General features: G+C 44.5%; 1 protein-coding gene across 1 annotated transcript in view; it reads right to left on the bottom strand.

The window, feature by feature from the left end:
* The window catches only part of CACNA1B (calcium voltage-gated channel subunit alpha1 B), a 196,258-nt gene that overhangs the window by 19,472 nt on the left and 162,159 nt on the right, over positions 1–14,627 (bottom strand). Inside the window, exons 30-37 of the mRNA XM_015878810.2 lie at positions 14,215–14,325; positions 13,997–14,080; positions 10,648–10,653; positions 6,552–6,668; positions 5,953–6,018; positions 5,608–5,699; positions 5,018–5,168; positions 3,154–3,281 (exon numbers count right to left, since the gene is read on the bottom strand). Of these exons, the coding sequence (XP_015734296.1) occupies positions 3,154–3,281; positions 5,018–5,168; positions 5,608–5,699; positions 5,953–6,018; positions 6,552–6,668; positions 10,648–10,653; positions 13,997–14,080; positions 14,215–14,325 (755 nt within the window). The remainder of the gene's footprint in view (positions 1–3,153; positions 3,282–5,017; positions 5,169–5,607; positions 5,700–5,952; positions 6,019–6,551; positions 6,669–10,647; positions 10,654–13,996; positions 14,081–14,214; positions 14,326–14,627) is intronic.

Raw genomic sequence — 14,627 nt, 5'->3', positions numbered from 1 at the left:
CTTCCTGCTGCTCAACAGAACCTTTATATTCATATTCCTTTCACAAAACCTTCCATAACTCATAAGGTACTTCCCATCCATTGCATGTAGTTACCTGTATCACTGTGTTTTACCCCCCTTTGCCTATAGAAGGCATCTACCCACTGCCCAGGCACTAAGCAGCCCAGCAAACCAGAGCTCACAGCACACAAAAGGTGTAATTAATGGATTATTAATGGGATTCAACAGAGCTTGGGAACCTCCACCCCCCACTGTTATTACCTGCATAGCCTCAGCTTGCTATGCAGACAATAAGCAACGTGCTGGAGAGACAGCAACTGCATCTCAAGGTCCACCAGCACTGGGAAAATGGAGTCTTCATCAGCAGAAGGTGAAATCAAATGCCCTGAGGCAGCTCTATGGTCGGTCTCGTTAACTCACAACAATACTTCCAGCCAATTTAACAGCAGGATTAGATTTCTTAATCTTCTGCAAGTAACCAAATCATGTACAAAAAGGAGCTGGGCTGAACTTCGGAATGACCTCTAAAGAAAAATGAGATAATGTGGCTTCGATGTGTTTATTTTTGTACATTATATAAAGAAGGCTGGAATATTTTGGAAACGCTCCTTCAATATTACTGCTTTTTTGGATGTGAAAAATTAAGGCCTATTCAAAACCTTCACAATCAACTCAAAACTATTAATTTAGAAGCAGATCCAATGGGGCCGTGCATGTCTTGGCTGCAGGCCTAATCATAGTTATAACAAGTAGATTGGTTTAACTGAGTCAAGCGGTTTACCCCAAATTTTAGAATGGATTTGCAAAATCAGTGTGTAGCAAAAGCATTTCCCTGCTTTCTCCATGAGTCCATGGGACTCCTCCTTGGCTGCCCCTTCTTCACCATCCAGGAATAAGGAATGGGAATGGGAAGGCTGCCCAACGTTCCCAATAGCTCGAAGGTTTGTGCACTGGGGAGTAGGGCAATAAGGGAGGAAATTCTCTCTTTATATATCTTGGATGTAAAGGAGATTTTCTTTCCCAGTTCACCCTTCAGTTCAGTGCTATCCTGGTTAACCCACAGCCTTGAGTGCATTTGCTCTCCTGCTCTCTCCTTTTCTGTGATGCCTGAGGTCTCTGCTACCCCTAAATCCAATGCTTTCACCACACTTACCCCTCCTGAGTGCCACATACTCATTCACAACAGCTGCAAGCTGCACTTATTAACTTCCTTCCACATATAGTTTTCCAGGAAAGTATTAAAGAAAGTTGGAGGTTATAACAAAGCCAAAGGTTTCAGACATCAGAAATAGGCACGTCAATACACACACACTGTTAAACCTATGTTGGAAATGCTACCTACACAACAAAAACATAACAGAACTTGTACTTCTTTGCCAGCCAGCATCTTTCATCAAGGGTCTCAAGCTATAAAGGTGGGCAAACACTGTCATTTCCTTTTTGCATGGGACAGCCATTGGATTTGAAAAGGAAAAACAGTTATTTACTCCCTGCCAAATAGCCACAAAGGACATGTCTATATTACAGAGCATGTGGTAAGGAAAACCTGCTTAGAGATTACATGTTTCTAGTACATGTTGTGCCATATATGTGCTGTATAGATGGTTTGGAGCTGGTTAAAATCACACACAGGTCATTTGGGGTAGGTTTACACTTAAAGTTAGTCTAAATCAATTTCAGTGAGATTTTCAAGCAGTTTAATTGCATCCTAGCAGGGAGTTTCAGATCCTGATTATACAAACCCTGCCTGCATCTGTCTCCACTGAAGAGAAACAAAGAAGTGGAAAGGTTTTAAGAGCTGCAGGCAGCTTCCCTGCACGTACAGAGGGGGATTCTCTGCAGTGTAACTTATGGGGAGGAAGATGGAAACAAAATTAGCAAGACTTGGGGAAAAAAAGCTTCCCAGCAGGCAAATGCCCAAGCTGCAGATTACTAAGGAACCTGTTGTGACCTCTCAGAGCATCTGGAAATGACAATGACAGTCAGCAGCACTACTGTGCAGTGGCTTTATACAGACAAAGGGAAAAACAAAAGATTCAAGTCAGTCTCTCTCTAGAAGTGATCCTTGGTCTCCTGGGTCTGACACAGCACAGAGCTGCTCCTGTGGGGCTGTGATGCCAGCAAAGGGGTTTGGCTTTCCCAGCTGCTGCCTTGGAGTGGGAAAAGCAAAAACAAAACAGTAAAACCAAATACTACATCATCATGTTGGGAGAAAAGCATTTTCTTTGTTATCACGACCACGGATCAGGAACATTTCATTCAGAGGCTCACTGAGATCTCAAATGTTTCCAAAGTCAGCCTTACTGCATTTTCTTCTTATTATTTCACATGTCTTGGGTTTCAACTGCATGCCCAAAACTTAAAGATTATTTATAAGGACAAAGTTTCCCTCTATAATGATGCTGTCACCAGAACGAGGCTTCCAAGATCAAAACATGGAACAACACCATCAATATCAGCACCCTCATATTAACAGGCTTTGCATCACGCCCTGCTGTCTTACAGGTGCCTAAAAGATCCATTCTGGGACCACAGTACTGTATTAACAAAAGCCAAGCAGTGGAGTTTGTCATTTCCTCTCAAAGGAGGAAAAAAACCCTTGAAAACCCAAAGTTTCTGTGTGTGACCCCATATCTGTGCACAGGATTAGTGAAGCTGCTCACTTGCTTCTCAGCTAGGACAGGAATGCTGCCCAATTAAGAAGCAGCAAAGCTTAGCTTCACAAGTCAAGAAAAGCATTGCCAATGGCAGCATGTTCAGCTTCTCTTTGGCCTGAGATGCAGGAACCAAAGGCGCTCAAAGCTGCTTTTGGAAAGGCTAAACATCTTTTTTTGCTTGGCCATTTGGCCAAGATTACATGAATTTCTCCTATTATTTTTTAGCCTTGCATGTGCATGGGGTGACAGTGGTTGTGTTAACTTATACAGAGTCGTTGGATTATGTCTATCTCATGTGTACTGAATGGAAATTCTCTTGTAATGACATCAGATAAACTCATCTCCTATACACAGTGAATTAGAATGGATCATTTATCTCTAACATTACTTCAGTTTTTAGGTGTTTTTCTTTCTGGAGTCACATTCACATTCAGAACAGGATGTGTGCTTATATATGCAACATAAATCCTTTTCTCCACATGCAAGTGTAACATACCAGGCAGCTGGGTCATATTCAGCCCAGACACGAACAAACTCATCCAGGTGGTGGGGCCCCAGGATGGAGGAATCTCGTGTCAGGTATTCAAAGTTGTCCATGATTACAGCCACAAACAGGTTCAACATCTGCAGAGAAGAAGCAGTTATGAAGTTAGGCAGAAAAGAAATAAAAGCAGGAAGGTTAAGGGAGTTATGAGTTCCTTAGCAAGATAATGTGATTCCAACCCTGTGGCTGCTGATCAGGAATTGGCTCGATACAGTTTTCCCTTGCTTACATAAAGCTGCTCCTACAGTTTCTGTACTTTTTAAATTTCAATTTATACTTTCCTACAGCATAAATTGGAAGGAGAAAAATGATGTCAGGTTGGACATCCACAAAGAGCAAGAAACGATATTGAAAAGCAAACACATGACCCAATTTCCCCTCAAATCCGTGGTGTAAGAACACCCAACCAACCATAAAGATGTTTCCTCTTGGCAGGGCTGCAGCTCTGTAATGCTTTAATCTCCTGTGGGGAACCACACGTTTCTTTGCAATGAAGTGCTGAGCACATATTAAGAGATGAGTTCCAGACCCTCTTGCAGCAGTCCAGCTGCTTGGCATCAAAGCTACTGGTTTGGGAAGCTGGACATCCTCCCTTGGCTCTTTTTGGGCTCCCTACTTGCTCTGCCAGCAAATGAGGTCTCAATGGGAGTTCCAGGAGCTCACGCAAAGCCACGTTCAGAGCTGTATTTGACACAGATGTAGCCCAGCCTTCAGGCCTGCTACTGATGGGAGCCAAGGAGGCAGAGCTGATCATTTAAGTGATTATTATTGCTATTATTATTACAAAATAAAGAAGTTTAGGAGCAATTATGCTCTTGAAAATACCAGTGAGAACACCTGACTTTTGGAGAAGGATTTGTACAAGGAAGGATTTAGGCTTTGAAGTATAGAGTGCAGTCTGTTTAATATATGCAGAAGAAATAATCTTCAGGATGTCAAAGAGGCAACAGCAGCTGGACAAAGGATCTCAATGGGGGCCATTGAAGTTGGTCCATCTATACAGGACATCAAACTGCCACGTGTACCTCATTTTCCTGGGTAAGGGTTTCTGATGATAGCAGGGAATTGCTGCACAAAGCATCAAATCTTGTATTTTAAAGCCAAGGCATGAAACTGAAAGCAGATTTGATAGGTAGCTTTGGGGGACCTTTTCAGAGCCATCATTTTTATCTCTTGCTGCTTGAAGTTTAATTGGGTCCCTGTCCCTGATTTTCCTATTCCTCTGTCCCAGCAGCTCAGGAAAGATCCAAACCCTGAGAGCAAAAAGCTTTTTATGCACCAAAGTGATTAGAAAGACATCAGTATGTCTCCAAATCTTAAAGGCATCCCCTGATGACAGCCATGGGTGCAAAGAGACTACAAAAGCTCTACGTACTTTCACGTCTAAAGGCTTCCTGACACCGTGTCAGAAGGAAATGCATTTATTTGGTAAAGAAAACAAAACACGCCATCAAGCAAGCGTGGTACTGACAGCTGCCTGCTCCAAGCACTTAACCAATGTTATCTTGGCCAATCCCATCCTGCCCTCCCCATCCCCTTCTTCAAAGGACCACGTTACAGATCAAGACAAAACAGATTAATGCTTAATTCCAAATATTAGATCCCCGGTGGGAAGGAAGATAAAACCTTTCCCTTTAAACTAATGACTAAATGGTCTCTTTGGGGATTAAAGGGATTTTAGCACCAGGGTGATAAATAGTTTCTAGCAAAGCGGGCGCGTAATATTGTATAAATCACAATTAGGGAGAAGAAGGAAACAAGACAGTGGGGATGGCTCGGAGCTTCCCCAGCATCTGCCTTTTGGGGACAGGCTTACCAGGAAGGAGCAGAGGAAGATGAATGACACGAAGTAGAAGTAGGCAAAGTCGCTGCCGCACTCGTTCTTGGTGAGGCCGGAGAGTGGGTCGCATGCCCTGTTGCTCAGGCATGACAGCATGATTTCATGCCAGGCCTCCCCCGTGGCACTCCTGTGGACAGGTAGGCAGAGGGGTGTGAGCTCATCCAGTAATAGCAATGGGAATCAAAAACCTGGACACTGAGCCAGGCTATAAGCCTTGCTCCTGGGCTCTGGGATGACCTGGTGCTCACTGCAAACTGAAATAGCTCCTGGATCTCTCTGGTTTTGATAGCTTAAGATATCAGCAGCATTTAGTCCTTAAACCTCACTCCCTCATGCAGAAACCTGCTTCCCATCACAGTCCTGCTGCCTCTGCCCACACCCTCCCACTGTGTGGCATTCAGAGCTTTGGTTGGAGTGGTTATTCTGAGCTGGAGAACTGCATTTCCACTTGGCTTCACAGAAACTATGCAAACCCAGGCCTATGCAGGATATCATTACCAGCACCGAGACACAAAGACTGACTTGCTGCCCACCTGTAAGCCTTGTGGTATTTGATATCTGCTTACCTGAACAGGAGCATCAAGGCTTGAAGGAAGGTACGGAAATTATTGTGCCGATTGATGGAGGTTTCGTCATTCAGTGCAATGTTTCCAAATACCTGCCACAGAAAGCAGAAGGGGTTCAGGGCAAATGCAGCCTGATGTGGGAGTCGTGAGCATAGGTGGATCAAGTGGAGTTAGGAGAAAAGGTAGGAAAAGGCTTTGCCCTGCTTCAAGGCAGATAGAAGTGATAGAAGTTGGTTTGCCTCATCCTAAGCCAGGTACTGATGCTGCTGCAGAGACAACAGCACACCCTGCTCCCATGGGACAAAACCAGGCTACTTACAGTCAGTATTAAAGCCAAAAGTTTACCTGCATGCCAATGATGGCATAGATGAAGAAGAGCATTGCAATGAGAAGACACACATAAGGCAAGGCCTGTGGGAAAGGAGAAGAAAGGATTAACATTAACCAGTAGCATTTAATTCCTGGGCAGCACTGTGCTCTGTAGTATTTGTGCCTCAGGTAAAGTAGCTGGGGAAAGAATTGGAACAATCCTGGAAGCCTTTGGCAGACAAAGCCCTGGAAGCAGGTATTCCTCAATTACAAACCAGACTGTGTTTTCCAGGAGCTCTGTACACATCCTTGCAGGCAGATAAGCAGGGAAAACACAGTAAGAAGCTCTGCAGCAGGCAATGTGACTATCAGCAGGCACTGGCACTTCCTATGCATAATTACCCAGGGATAAACCTTAATTTTTAATGACCTTGCTGTAAATTTAGTATGAGAAAACACATATATCCAAGGAATGAGTTCCTGCTCTGAATTAGGCACAGACTGCACCCCAACGGGGTGAAAAGGTTCTGAGACAGAGAGAAGCAGGGAGCTCTTTGATACTCAATGGCTGATGCTGTAGAAGCACAGTGCATCTCACACTCCTTTTCCCTGTCTCCCACAGGCCCAACGCTCACCTTGAAGGACTGCACAAACGTCCAGAGCAGGATGCGGATGGTGTAACCTTGGCGAAGGAGCTTGATAAGTCTGGCTGCCCTGAAGAGCCTCAGGAAGCTGAGGTTGATGAAGTTGTCCTGCGGAAAGTAAAGGTTTTGTGTCCTTCAGAAATTAACGCGATGAGAAACCACAGCCCGCAAAAAAGAAATTAAAATTACCAGCTTCACGATCTAAGCAGCAAATCGGCCACCAGAAAACCTTCCAAAAGAAACATTCGTCAGTGCAGATCACTCCACATGCAGCAAGTATGAGAAAATCCCTCTCCACAAGAGCCCTCCCCTCTATCCTGGGTCAGTGACTGAAAAGGAAGCGGCCCTTTCACGCTGTCCATGGAGGTCCTGTTTTCTTTGAGTAAGGCAGATTTACTCCCCTAAAGACTCAGGGAGAGGTAATGGTGCCATATTATCATTTAGTAAATGATTGAGGTCTTGGCCAGCTTGCTTTTCTACCATGAATTGAACTTCAACCAAGACAGCTGTGAGACTGTGCATGTAGCCTCCACTATAATAGAGAAAGGCATCGTCCAGTGAAGATTAAAGCATCCTTGAAAAATAGGGATGTTTTCTAAACCTGGAGATTTCAAGTATTTATATCCAACTTGTGACTGGACAGGCTCATCAAGGAGAAATGGCACCAGCAAGACATTGGAAGATGGATCACTGGTAGCAAATTGGTTGGGGAGGTCGAGTGTCCAGCAGCAGGAAGTTGCCTTAGGAGCCTGCTGACTTTCTCATTATTATTAAATGTGCTTTCACAGGTGGATGAAAGAACTGCTGGAGATGGGGTCTGATTTCCATTCGTTTTGTGTGATTCTCCCCACCCCACACCCCCATCTTTCCTTTCCTTTATGGAAAAGAGGTTGCCTGCCCCAGCGAGCTAATCTAGAGAGGGTTCTTTCCAAAACAAAACATGCAAAAGCCAGATCCCTCTTGCCCTCCTTAAGGAGATGAAAAATATCCCCGCGTTCTGTACCTATTCCAATTCACCTGTTTGTGAATCTCTGATCACAGCCACTCAATTTGACTGCGTTAACTAAAGAGAGAAAACAGCTCGCTTTCAACTGACAAGCAGTGGAGGGGAAGCTACAATCATAAGGAGCTCTTATTGATAAAGATGAGCAAAGCCAGTCTTTCTCTCATAACACCATTTTACCAGTCATATTAAAGTGACCCACATTTCTTGCTCGTTTGGCTACAGAGCTCATGCTGAATTTGAGGGGGGGGGCTTGTTGGATCTATTCATTTCTTTAAATGCCAGCTCAGTTTTTGGGCCATTAGCATCGCATTCCACCAATCCCATCAAAGAGTTCAAGAAATCAGGCATGCACTTGGTTTCTCTCATGTTAAAAAGGCAAGCAGCTCAGAGTTAGGCACAGACCATATATCAGACTTAATCCTCAAATAAAGAGAAAAGAGTAGAGCACAGGTATGTTCCATGAAAGAGCAGACAACACCGAGCTCATTCAAGTCAGCAACAGAAAGCAGCTCTGGCAGGCAAAACACAAGCAAGGATTCCCCTGGGTTGGTCAAGGCTGGTAAAGCAGGTGCTAAAATTCAACACTTGTCTCTTAGCATCAGCATCTGTTTCATTTTCGTTGCATTGGTTACAGTCCCTTCATAACATACTGGTTGAACTCACCTTCAGTAAGGGCTGTATAGAGCCAGGGACAGAGCTTGGCCCTTACTATCCTGATGGGGTGCATCCAGACCAGGGCTAAGGCTTAACCCAGAGCCCACTGCAATGCCAGGAACTTTTCCCCTCCTGCAGGAGCTGGATCAGGCTTTATGTGATCCCATCCATGACGCTATTCCAAGTCAGGCAAATTATAACCTTCAGAGCATCACTGGAGCCTGATCTTCCCCATCACAAGCCTAAGGCTCCTCCAAGGAGCATGCACACAGGCAGAATCTGCAGGATCTGGCTCTCTGTGTATTGTTGCCTTACTTCCCTCTTCCCACATTAATACACTTTAGCACCAAGCCTTCACTCTGCACAGACTTTGCTCTGATCTCCTATCACGGTTAGCACAATGCTCCACGTCTGCTTTGGTCACATCTCACACAGGACATCCCTGTGCCAATTGAGCCTTTCTACATGACAGCTTTAGTACAAGCAGTACCTCATTTACAACCCAGGAAAATCCAGCATCACTCGTGTGCACAGAACTTGCAAAGAGGCAAAATCACACACGCTTGTGACGGGCAGGAGGGCTTCACATGTAACCCTCAGCACATCGCGTAGAAAACCCATCCTTGGGCTGCTCAGCCCTACAGGCATTATCAGAATGGCATGCAGTTAAAGGGGAAGCTCCACATTGCAATATTCCTCATGGATAGCATGGATTCTCCACCTATTAAGCTACAGCACGTGGCACACACATGACTGTCTTCTGGATCACTAGGTCTTTGCAGAGTTTTGTTTGTGTTTCTGTTGCACAGATGTTAAAGGCCATCGGGTGCTCATGTGGGGCATCACTGTTCAGTGTGATCCATCTGAGGTCCAGCCAACTGTGTTTGAAATATGTTTCCTTCTGGCCTGTTGTTATTACCCCAAAAGAGGAAGTGGATGGGGTTCTGGTACCAAAGGCATCAAGGGACTCACATGGGTCTGCGCAATGCCTCCCCAGAGCTCATTGAAAACAAGAGAGGAGGAGAGAGTGGGGAGAAGAGCCATCATAGGGACAGAACTGGCTTTGATTGCTACCCAGCCATGAGCAGACTGCTCCTTTATCCTTTCTTAGAGTGTTTTCCCACAGCAAAAAACAGAAAAAAACCACGCTGGACAGGGGATACAGCCATTGCCTGGATCTTTCTCCAGCATCTAAGGTACTTGATTGCTTTTCTCCTTGATACAGGATCAGTGCTTGCTGTCCAGAGAAATGCAGAAAGAGCTCTAGCAGCAAAGCACCACCTCAGGGGATTCATTCTTTTGGATTTTTAAACCTCAGGTTGGAATGAGTTTGTCATGTTACAGCGGGAGGATTTAGCAATAAACTCAGCAGAAGATGGGCTGGTCATCCCTGTATGTATGGCTGCTCAGCTGAGGGATAGCCCAAAACAACATCTATGTTTGCTGTTCACTAGCAGAAAGCGTCTCCCTGGAACCTTCCTTAGGCAAGCACAGAAGCTGGCTGCAGGTCATCAGAAAGCCTCACACTCATTAGTTTCTAAGCAGCAAATGTGCAACAGAAAGTCCAGATGTTAAGTTAAAGTAGATCCGAGGCAACCAAGAGTTTTTAAGCTCCTGGCCTCATTTATGTTGTTCTCAATCGTAGCCAAGATAATTAACAATAGAACAATATTATTTTGGAGAATATTTCCAAACACAAAGCCTCCTATTTCCATAGACACCTCTGGAATCAGGCACCATCATTCCTAATGGGATCTGGTGCCCAGTACTTCTCAGTGGCTTCTGCAATTGACATATTTGCTTTTGCACCCAGGGACTCCGTGTCCATTGCAGTGGCACCATGCTTCCATAAGCCAGCATTACAGCATCAAAGTTGAATCAAATACCATCTTCTCCACAATCTCTCTTTTGAATTGAGAGAAGCAAGCCAGTAATGGCTTTAATAATCTCCTTTTTTTTGTGCCTTACAATAACCACAGGCTTAGAAATAGCTGTAAGGTTGCTGTCATTTGACATTGTGCACAGCGCATCTTATCCAATAGGGAAATGATAACAGCTGCTGAGAACTGAATTTGGTGCCACTACTTACAAATGGAAGGGTTCCCCATCCAGGCCATCCAGAAGCATCCTTCCCTCTAACTCTCATTCAATTTTCCATGAAAATAAAGCAAGTGGAAGCCTCCCCTTTATCAGTGTCAGGTGTAACAAACAGAGGAGAAAGGGCTATTGGTAACTGCATTTGCCTCACGTCACCAATTAGCCAAGGGGAAGAAGATGCAGAACAGAAGCCAGTTTTGAGGCACGCTGCAGTGAGGCTTTTTCACCAGTGCAATCGGAAATCTCATCAAAACAAATCAAATCAAAGGAAAACGAGAGAAAATAAAAAGCAGAGAATTGAAAGAATTGTTTAAATTCAATGAAACCAACCGTGTCCTATATGTGATGTTTTCATGGATGGATATTGGCAAGATTATTTTACAAATTTAGGTATTTTGTTTTTTGAGCAGCAGGTGCACAACATACAGACGGAGACATGGTTTTCGCATTGTATGTTGATTGGATGGCGTGATTCAGCAGGTAGATAAGGGAAAATAAAGAACAAAACAGGAAACAAAAGAGAAAATGAGTAATCAGGACAAGCAAAAAAGGAAACTCTGAAAATTTCACTGGAAAAAAAAAAACCTGTTGGGCTTTTGGGGGTGTTATTTTGGTTTTTTATGGGTATTGCATAAATTAAAGAATGCTTCAAACCAAAAGAGGTTCTGAGGTCCTAAAGGTAACACAGACAGTGCAAGTCGTTATTTGCATTTCTTTCTGTAATGCAAATCGGGGAGACAATTCACAAACACTTCTCATGACACTTTTTGTATTTCCAGGCACAGAAATAGATGTCAGTTTGCCATTACACCCCCATTGGGCCAGCTGTGGCCACAAGGATAGCTTCTCTTTAATGCCACCTCTTTGCTGTTTTACTTCAATAACCAAGAGGGTTAAAAAACTGACATGCATGTTTTTGCCTAAGGAAATAAAAAAATAAGATATGTATATTTCACTGCATTCACAAAGTAAATTTGCGTATGAGACGATTACCAAAGTAAAATCAAGCAATTAGTCAATACGTTTCTTTTCCTTTTATCTTGAGTTTTCAGTGGATCAAAGTACCGACGTAGCAAGGCTGGTGGAAGCCGAGTCTCTCAAGGTGAGACCGCCCAGGTGAGCAGGGTTAGTTGCCTCAGATGACACTTACAGTTGGAAAACCATAGATCACCATGTAAAAAATGGGCGCTCCTGCACCTATTTGTTAGCCTGACGTCAAAATCAAGTGGAAGATGTTCCTGTCCATGGCAAGGGGGGTGGACTAGATGAGGTCTCTTCCAATCCAGACCACTCTGTGATTCATCCCCAGCAAGGAGCCCATCACAAGGATGGTGAGGAGCTGTTTATTTTGGGAACAGATCCATGTAACTGGTAGCATCAATGGGCTACTCTTGGTCTGAGAAACCCTGAGATGTAAATGGACAACTGCAGGACTGAACACATGGGGCAGGGCTACCTGCCACACAAATATCTGCATGGGCTGCCCATCAAGCAAAGAAAGGAGAGCATCTTGTGCTGGCTGTGGGCCATGGCCAGTAATGACCTGATCTTTATGGTAACTCTCAGCTCTGGGACACAGTGCAGAGCTGCTGTATTTCCAAGCACCAAAAAATGTGCTTGAGCTTCCCAAGCAGCTCTGGGGCACCTTGGGAATTACTGTGGACTCAACAAAGTGGGACCAGAGCAGCACTGCCTCATCTTTCTATTCATCTTCCAGCCTAGGTCCCAACAGTGTCCTTGGGCCTGGGAGGGGAGGAAGGGCCTGATACAGCTATGCCTACAATACGAGCCTCTAGATGAGGCGTGCGCTCTGTGACAATCAGCCTGAAAGCTGCAATTATTTGCTGCCATTAACAGTTGTGTTACAAACACAGTCTTTGGGGCACTGTTGCAAGCCCTCACTTGAATATTTCAGCAACAATCCAATGCTTCAATGTCACCTTTAAGCTGACTAAGCTCCTTTCCTCATGCCTCTTCAGTACACTGCTCATGATGCATCTGAACTCGCAGCCCATTGCCCCAGCTGAGGCTCAGAGATGGATGCACACAGCTTAAAAAACAGCACACTAGTGGCTACAACAGCTATTCAGTGCAGGTGGGTGTGCTGCTGCAGACAGGCATGGGCTGGAGGGAGATCAGAGAAACACCATATGAAAGAAGTTTTAAGAAACAAGTCTAGCAAGAAGGCAGGGGGACCTCCAGGTACTCTGCAGGGGGAAGAATGTGGGCAGGGAGACACACTGGCTGTGCAGAAATGCTGAAGAAAGGGAAGGTATAGAGAGAGCAGAGCTCTAATTAGTCTGTGGACTGAGAGGCAGCACTGAGAGGTAAAGGGCTGGAAAGGCAGCAGGATTTATAAGAAGGATGTTTGTGAACAGCTTCATATTGGATGCCCTGGTGAACTCCATCAGGCAGTCCTCCCCTAGGCTGGCTTGGTGGACATAATGAGTCAAACCAAGTTGACTGCATCAGTGACCCCCACATGGGGATTTGGGAGCACATTCGCCCTCCAGCCTGAAGAGCAGGAGAAGATAGAGAACCTCTATGCACTAACTCTTATTCCTTCCTTTCCCAAAGGAAGAGAGTACCCTTTGTTCTAAGAACAAGAGCTAATGCAAAAGCCTGTGATATCTGTCAACTGTTAAACGAATACCATTTGCAAAGGGAGTAAAAGATTTCAGTTTTTCCTGTGTTTTCTGTACCAGCGTTGTTAGATAATGTTATATTCTGTCAGAAACAGTGATATGGTCTTCAGCACCAGCTGAATGTCCTGCAAAGAAGCCTGGGGACCATAGTACTTAACACACACAAAGCAGGTCTATAAGTAAATCTCAGGAACTAAGAAGAAATTAGTATGGTAAAATTCAAATCCATTACATACAGATTTAGTATCATCAGCTAAAACACGCACTAGGAGAGAAAAGGAGCACATTTTTAAACTGGATAACATCAGACTGCAAAAGCTTCAGTCAGTTATTTGCTGCCCGTATGGAAAAATCCTCTAGAATTTAATGGCAAGTTTGTGCACTTCATGTAATCTCCAGGACTCATTAGCAGGGAGACTGGAGACATGGGATGAGTGGCCAATGAATACTATGGTGTAGTTACATCTTATTTTTTTACTAGTAATTGCTCTGCAGAACTTTTGAGAGTAGAACAGAAAACAAAGTTCCCCCAGGGTGGGCTGTGCAGGCTGGTGAGCTTCTGGCTGTATTTACGTTCCTGTGCTCTCTCCTCTCATCTCCTTCTCCCTGCTCAATATATGGGCTGGGATTCCCAGAGAACAGACATGATATTGGGGTATGCATGTGTGCCCTGCAAGGCGACTCGCTCTACAAGCCAGCAGCTTTCATTAGACTCCTTTTGACATTGTCCCTCTATTAAATTCAACAGGATTTTTCCATTAACAGGCAAAACCAGCTCGGGGTTAGAGCCTTTTGCTGAATGAGGAGAGCCTGCTTCCTGACACTCATCAGCACCATCGCTCTCATCAGAGCTTTTGGTATGAAAGTCTTTAGACCAGACAGCATCTCTGCACAAAGAGCAGAGCTGATGGGAGCAGGCTGCCAGGTCACCCAAGGACTTCAGCACAATGTAGGGCTGGTAGGGAGAAAGTGCAGTGTCCTGATAGGGTACAGCTTTATGGGTAAATGAAGAATATTGAGCAAACTGTACTTACCGCAATCTCTGTTACTAAAATATCAGTAATACTTCCCAACACTGTTACAAAATCGAAGACATTCCAGGCATCTCGGAAATAATTCTGTCAAAGGGGATAAGGAGATACAGGGGTTTATTATCTCTTTGCAAGACAACTTCTTTGGTTGTTTGCTATCATGAAATACAAGCATTTTAGGTAGAGAGGGCACAGATAAAAGAAATGAGGAAGGCACGTACCAGCACACCAAAGGCAATGATCTTCAGCACACACTCCATTGAAAACATGGATGTAAAGACAATATTCAGGCATTTCAACATTTCTTCATATGCTTCTGGAGCATCATAGAACTAAACCAGGATGGAAGGAAGGCTGTTACTGGAAATCATTTATGATGGCAGAGTAAAAGCTTCCCAGCTGACTCAACTGGCTGCAAGGAGTTGGAGCATCCCCAAGGAGTGAACTAACTTTGTTCAGCCTGAACCAGGAGCTGCAGAACTCCAGAGCCCAGTTCCCATTCACTGTGCCTCATCACAACCAAACCACCTCCCTCTGGGGATGGATGGAATCCCACGTGGCCTCTAATATCTAATATCATATGAGGAAGAAGTGACATTCGATCGTGCCGATCCACCCAGCTCTCACACTGAGA

Source organism: Coturnix japonica, chromosome 17, assembly GCF_001577835.2.
Source record: "Coturnix japonica isolate 7356 chromosome 17, Coturnix japonica 2.1, whole genome shotgun sequence".
NCBI classification, from domain to species: Eukaryota; Metazoa; Chordata; class Aves; order Galliformes; family Phasianidae; genus Coturnix; species Coturnix japonica.
Note: the sequence above shows the minus strand (reverse complement) of the source record. Positions and strands in the feature narration are given on the sequence as shown.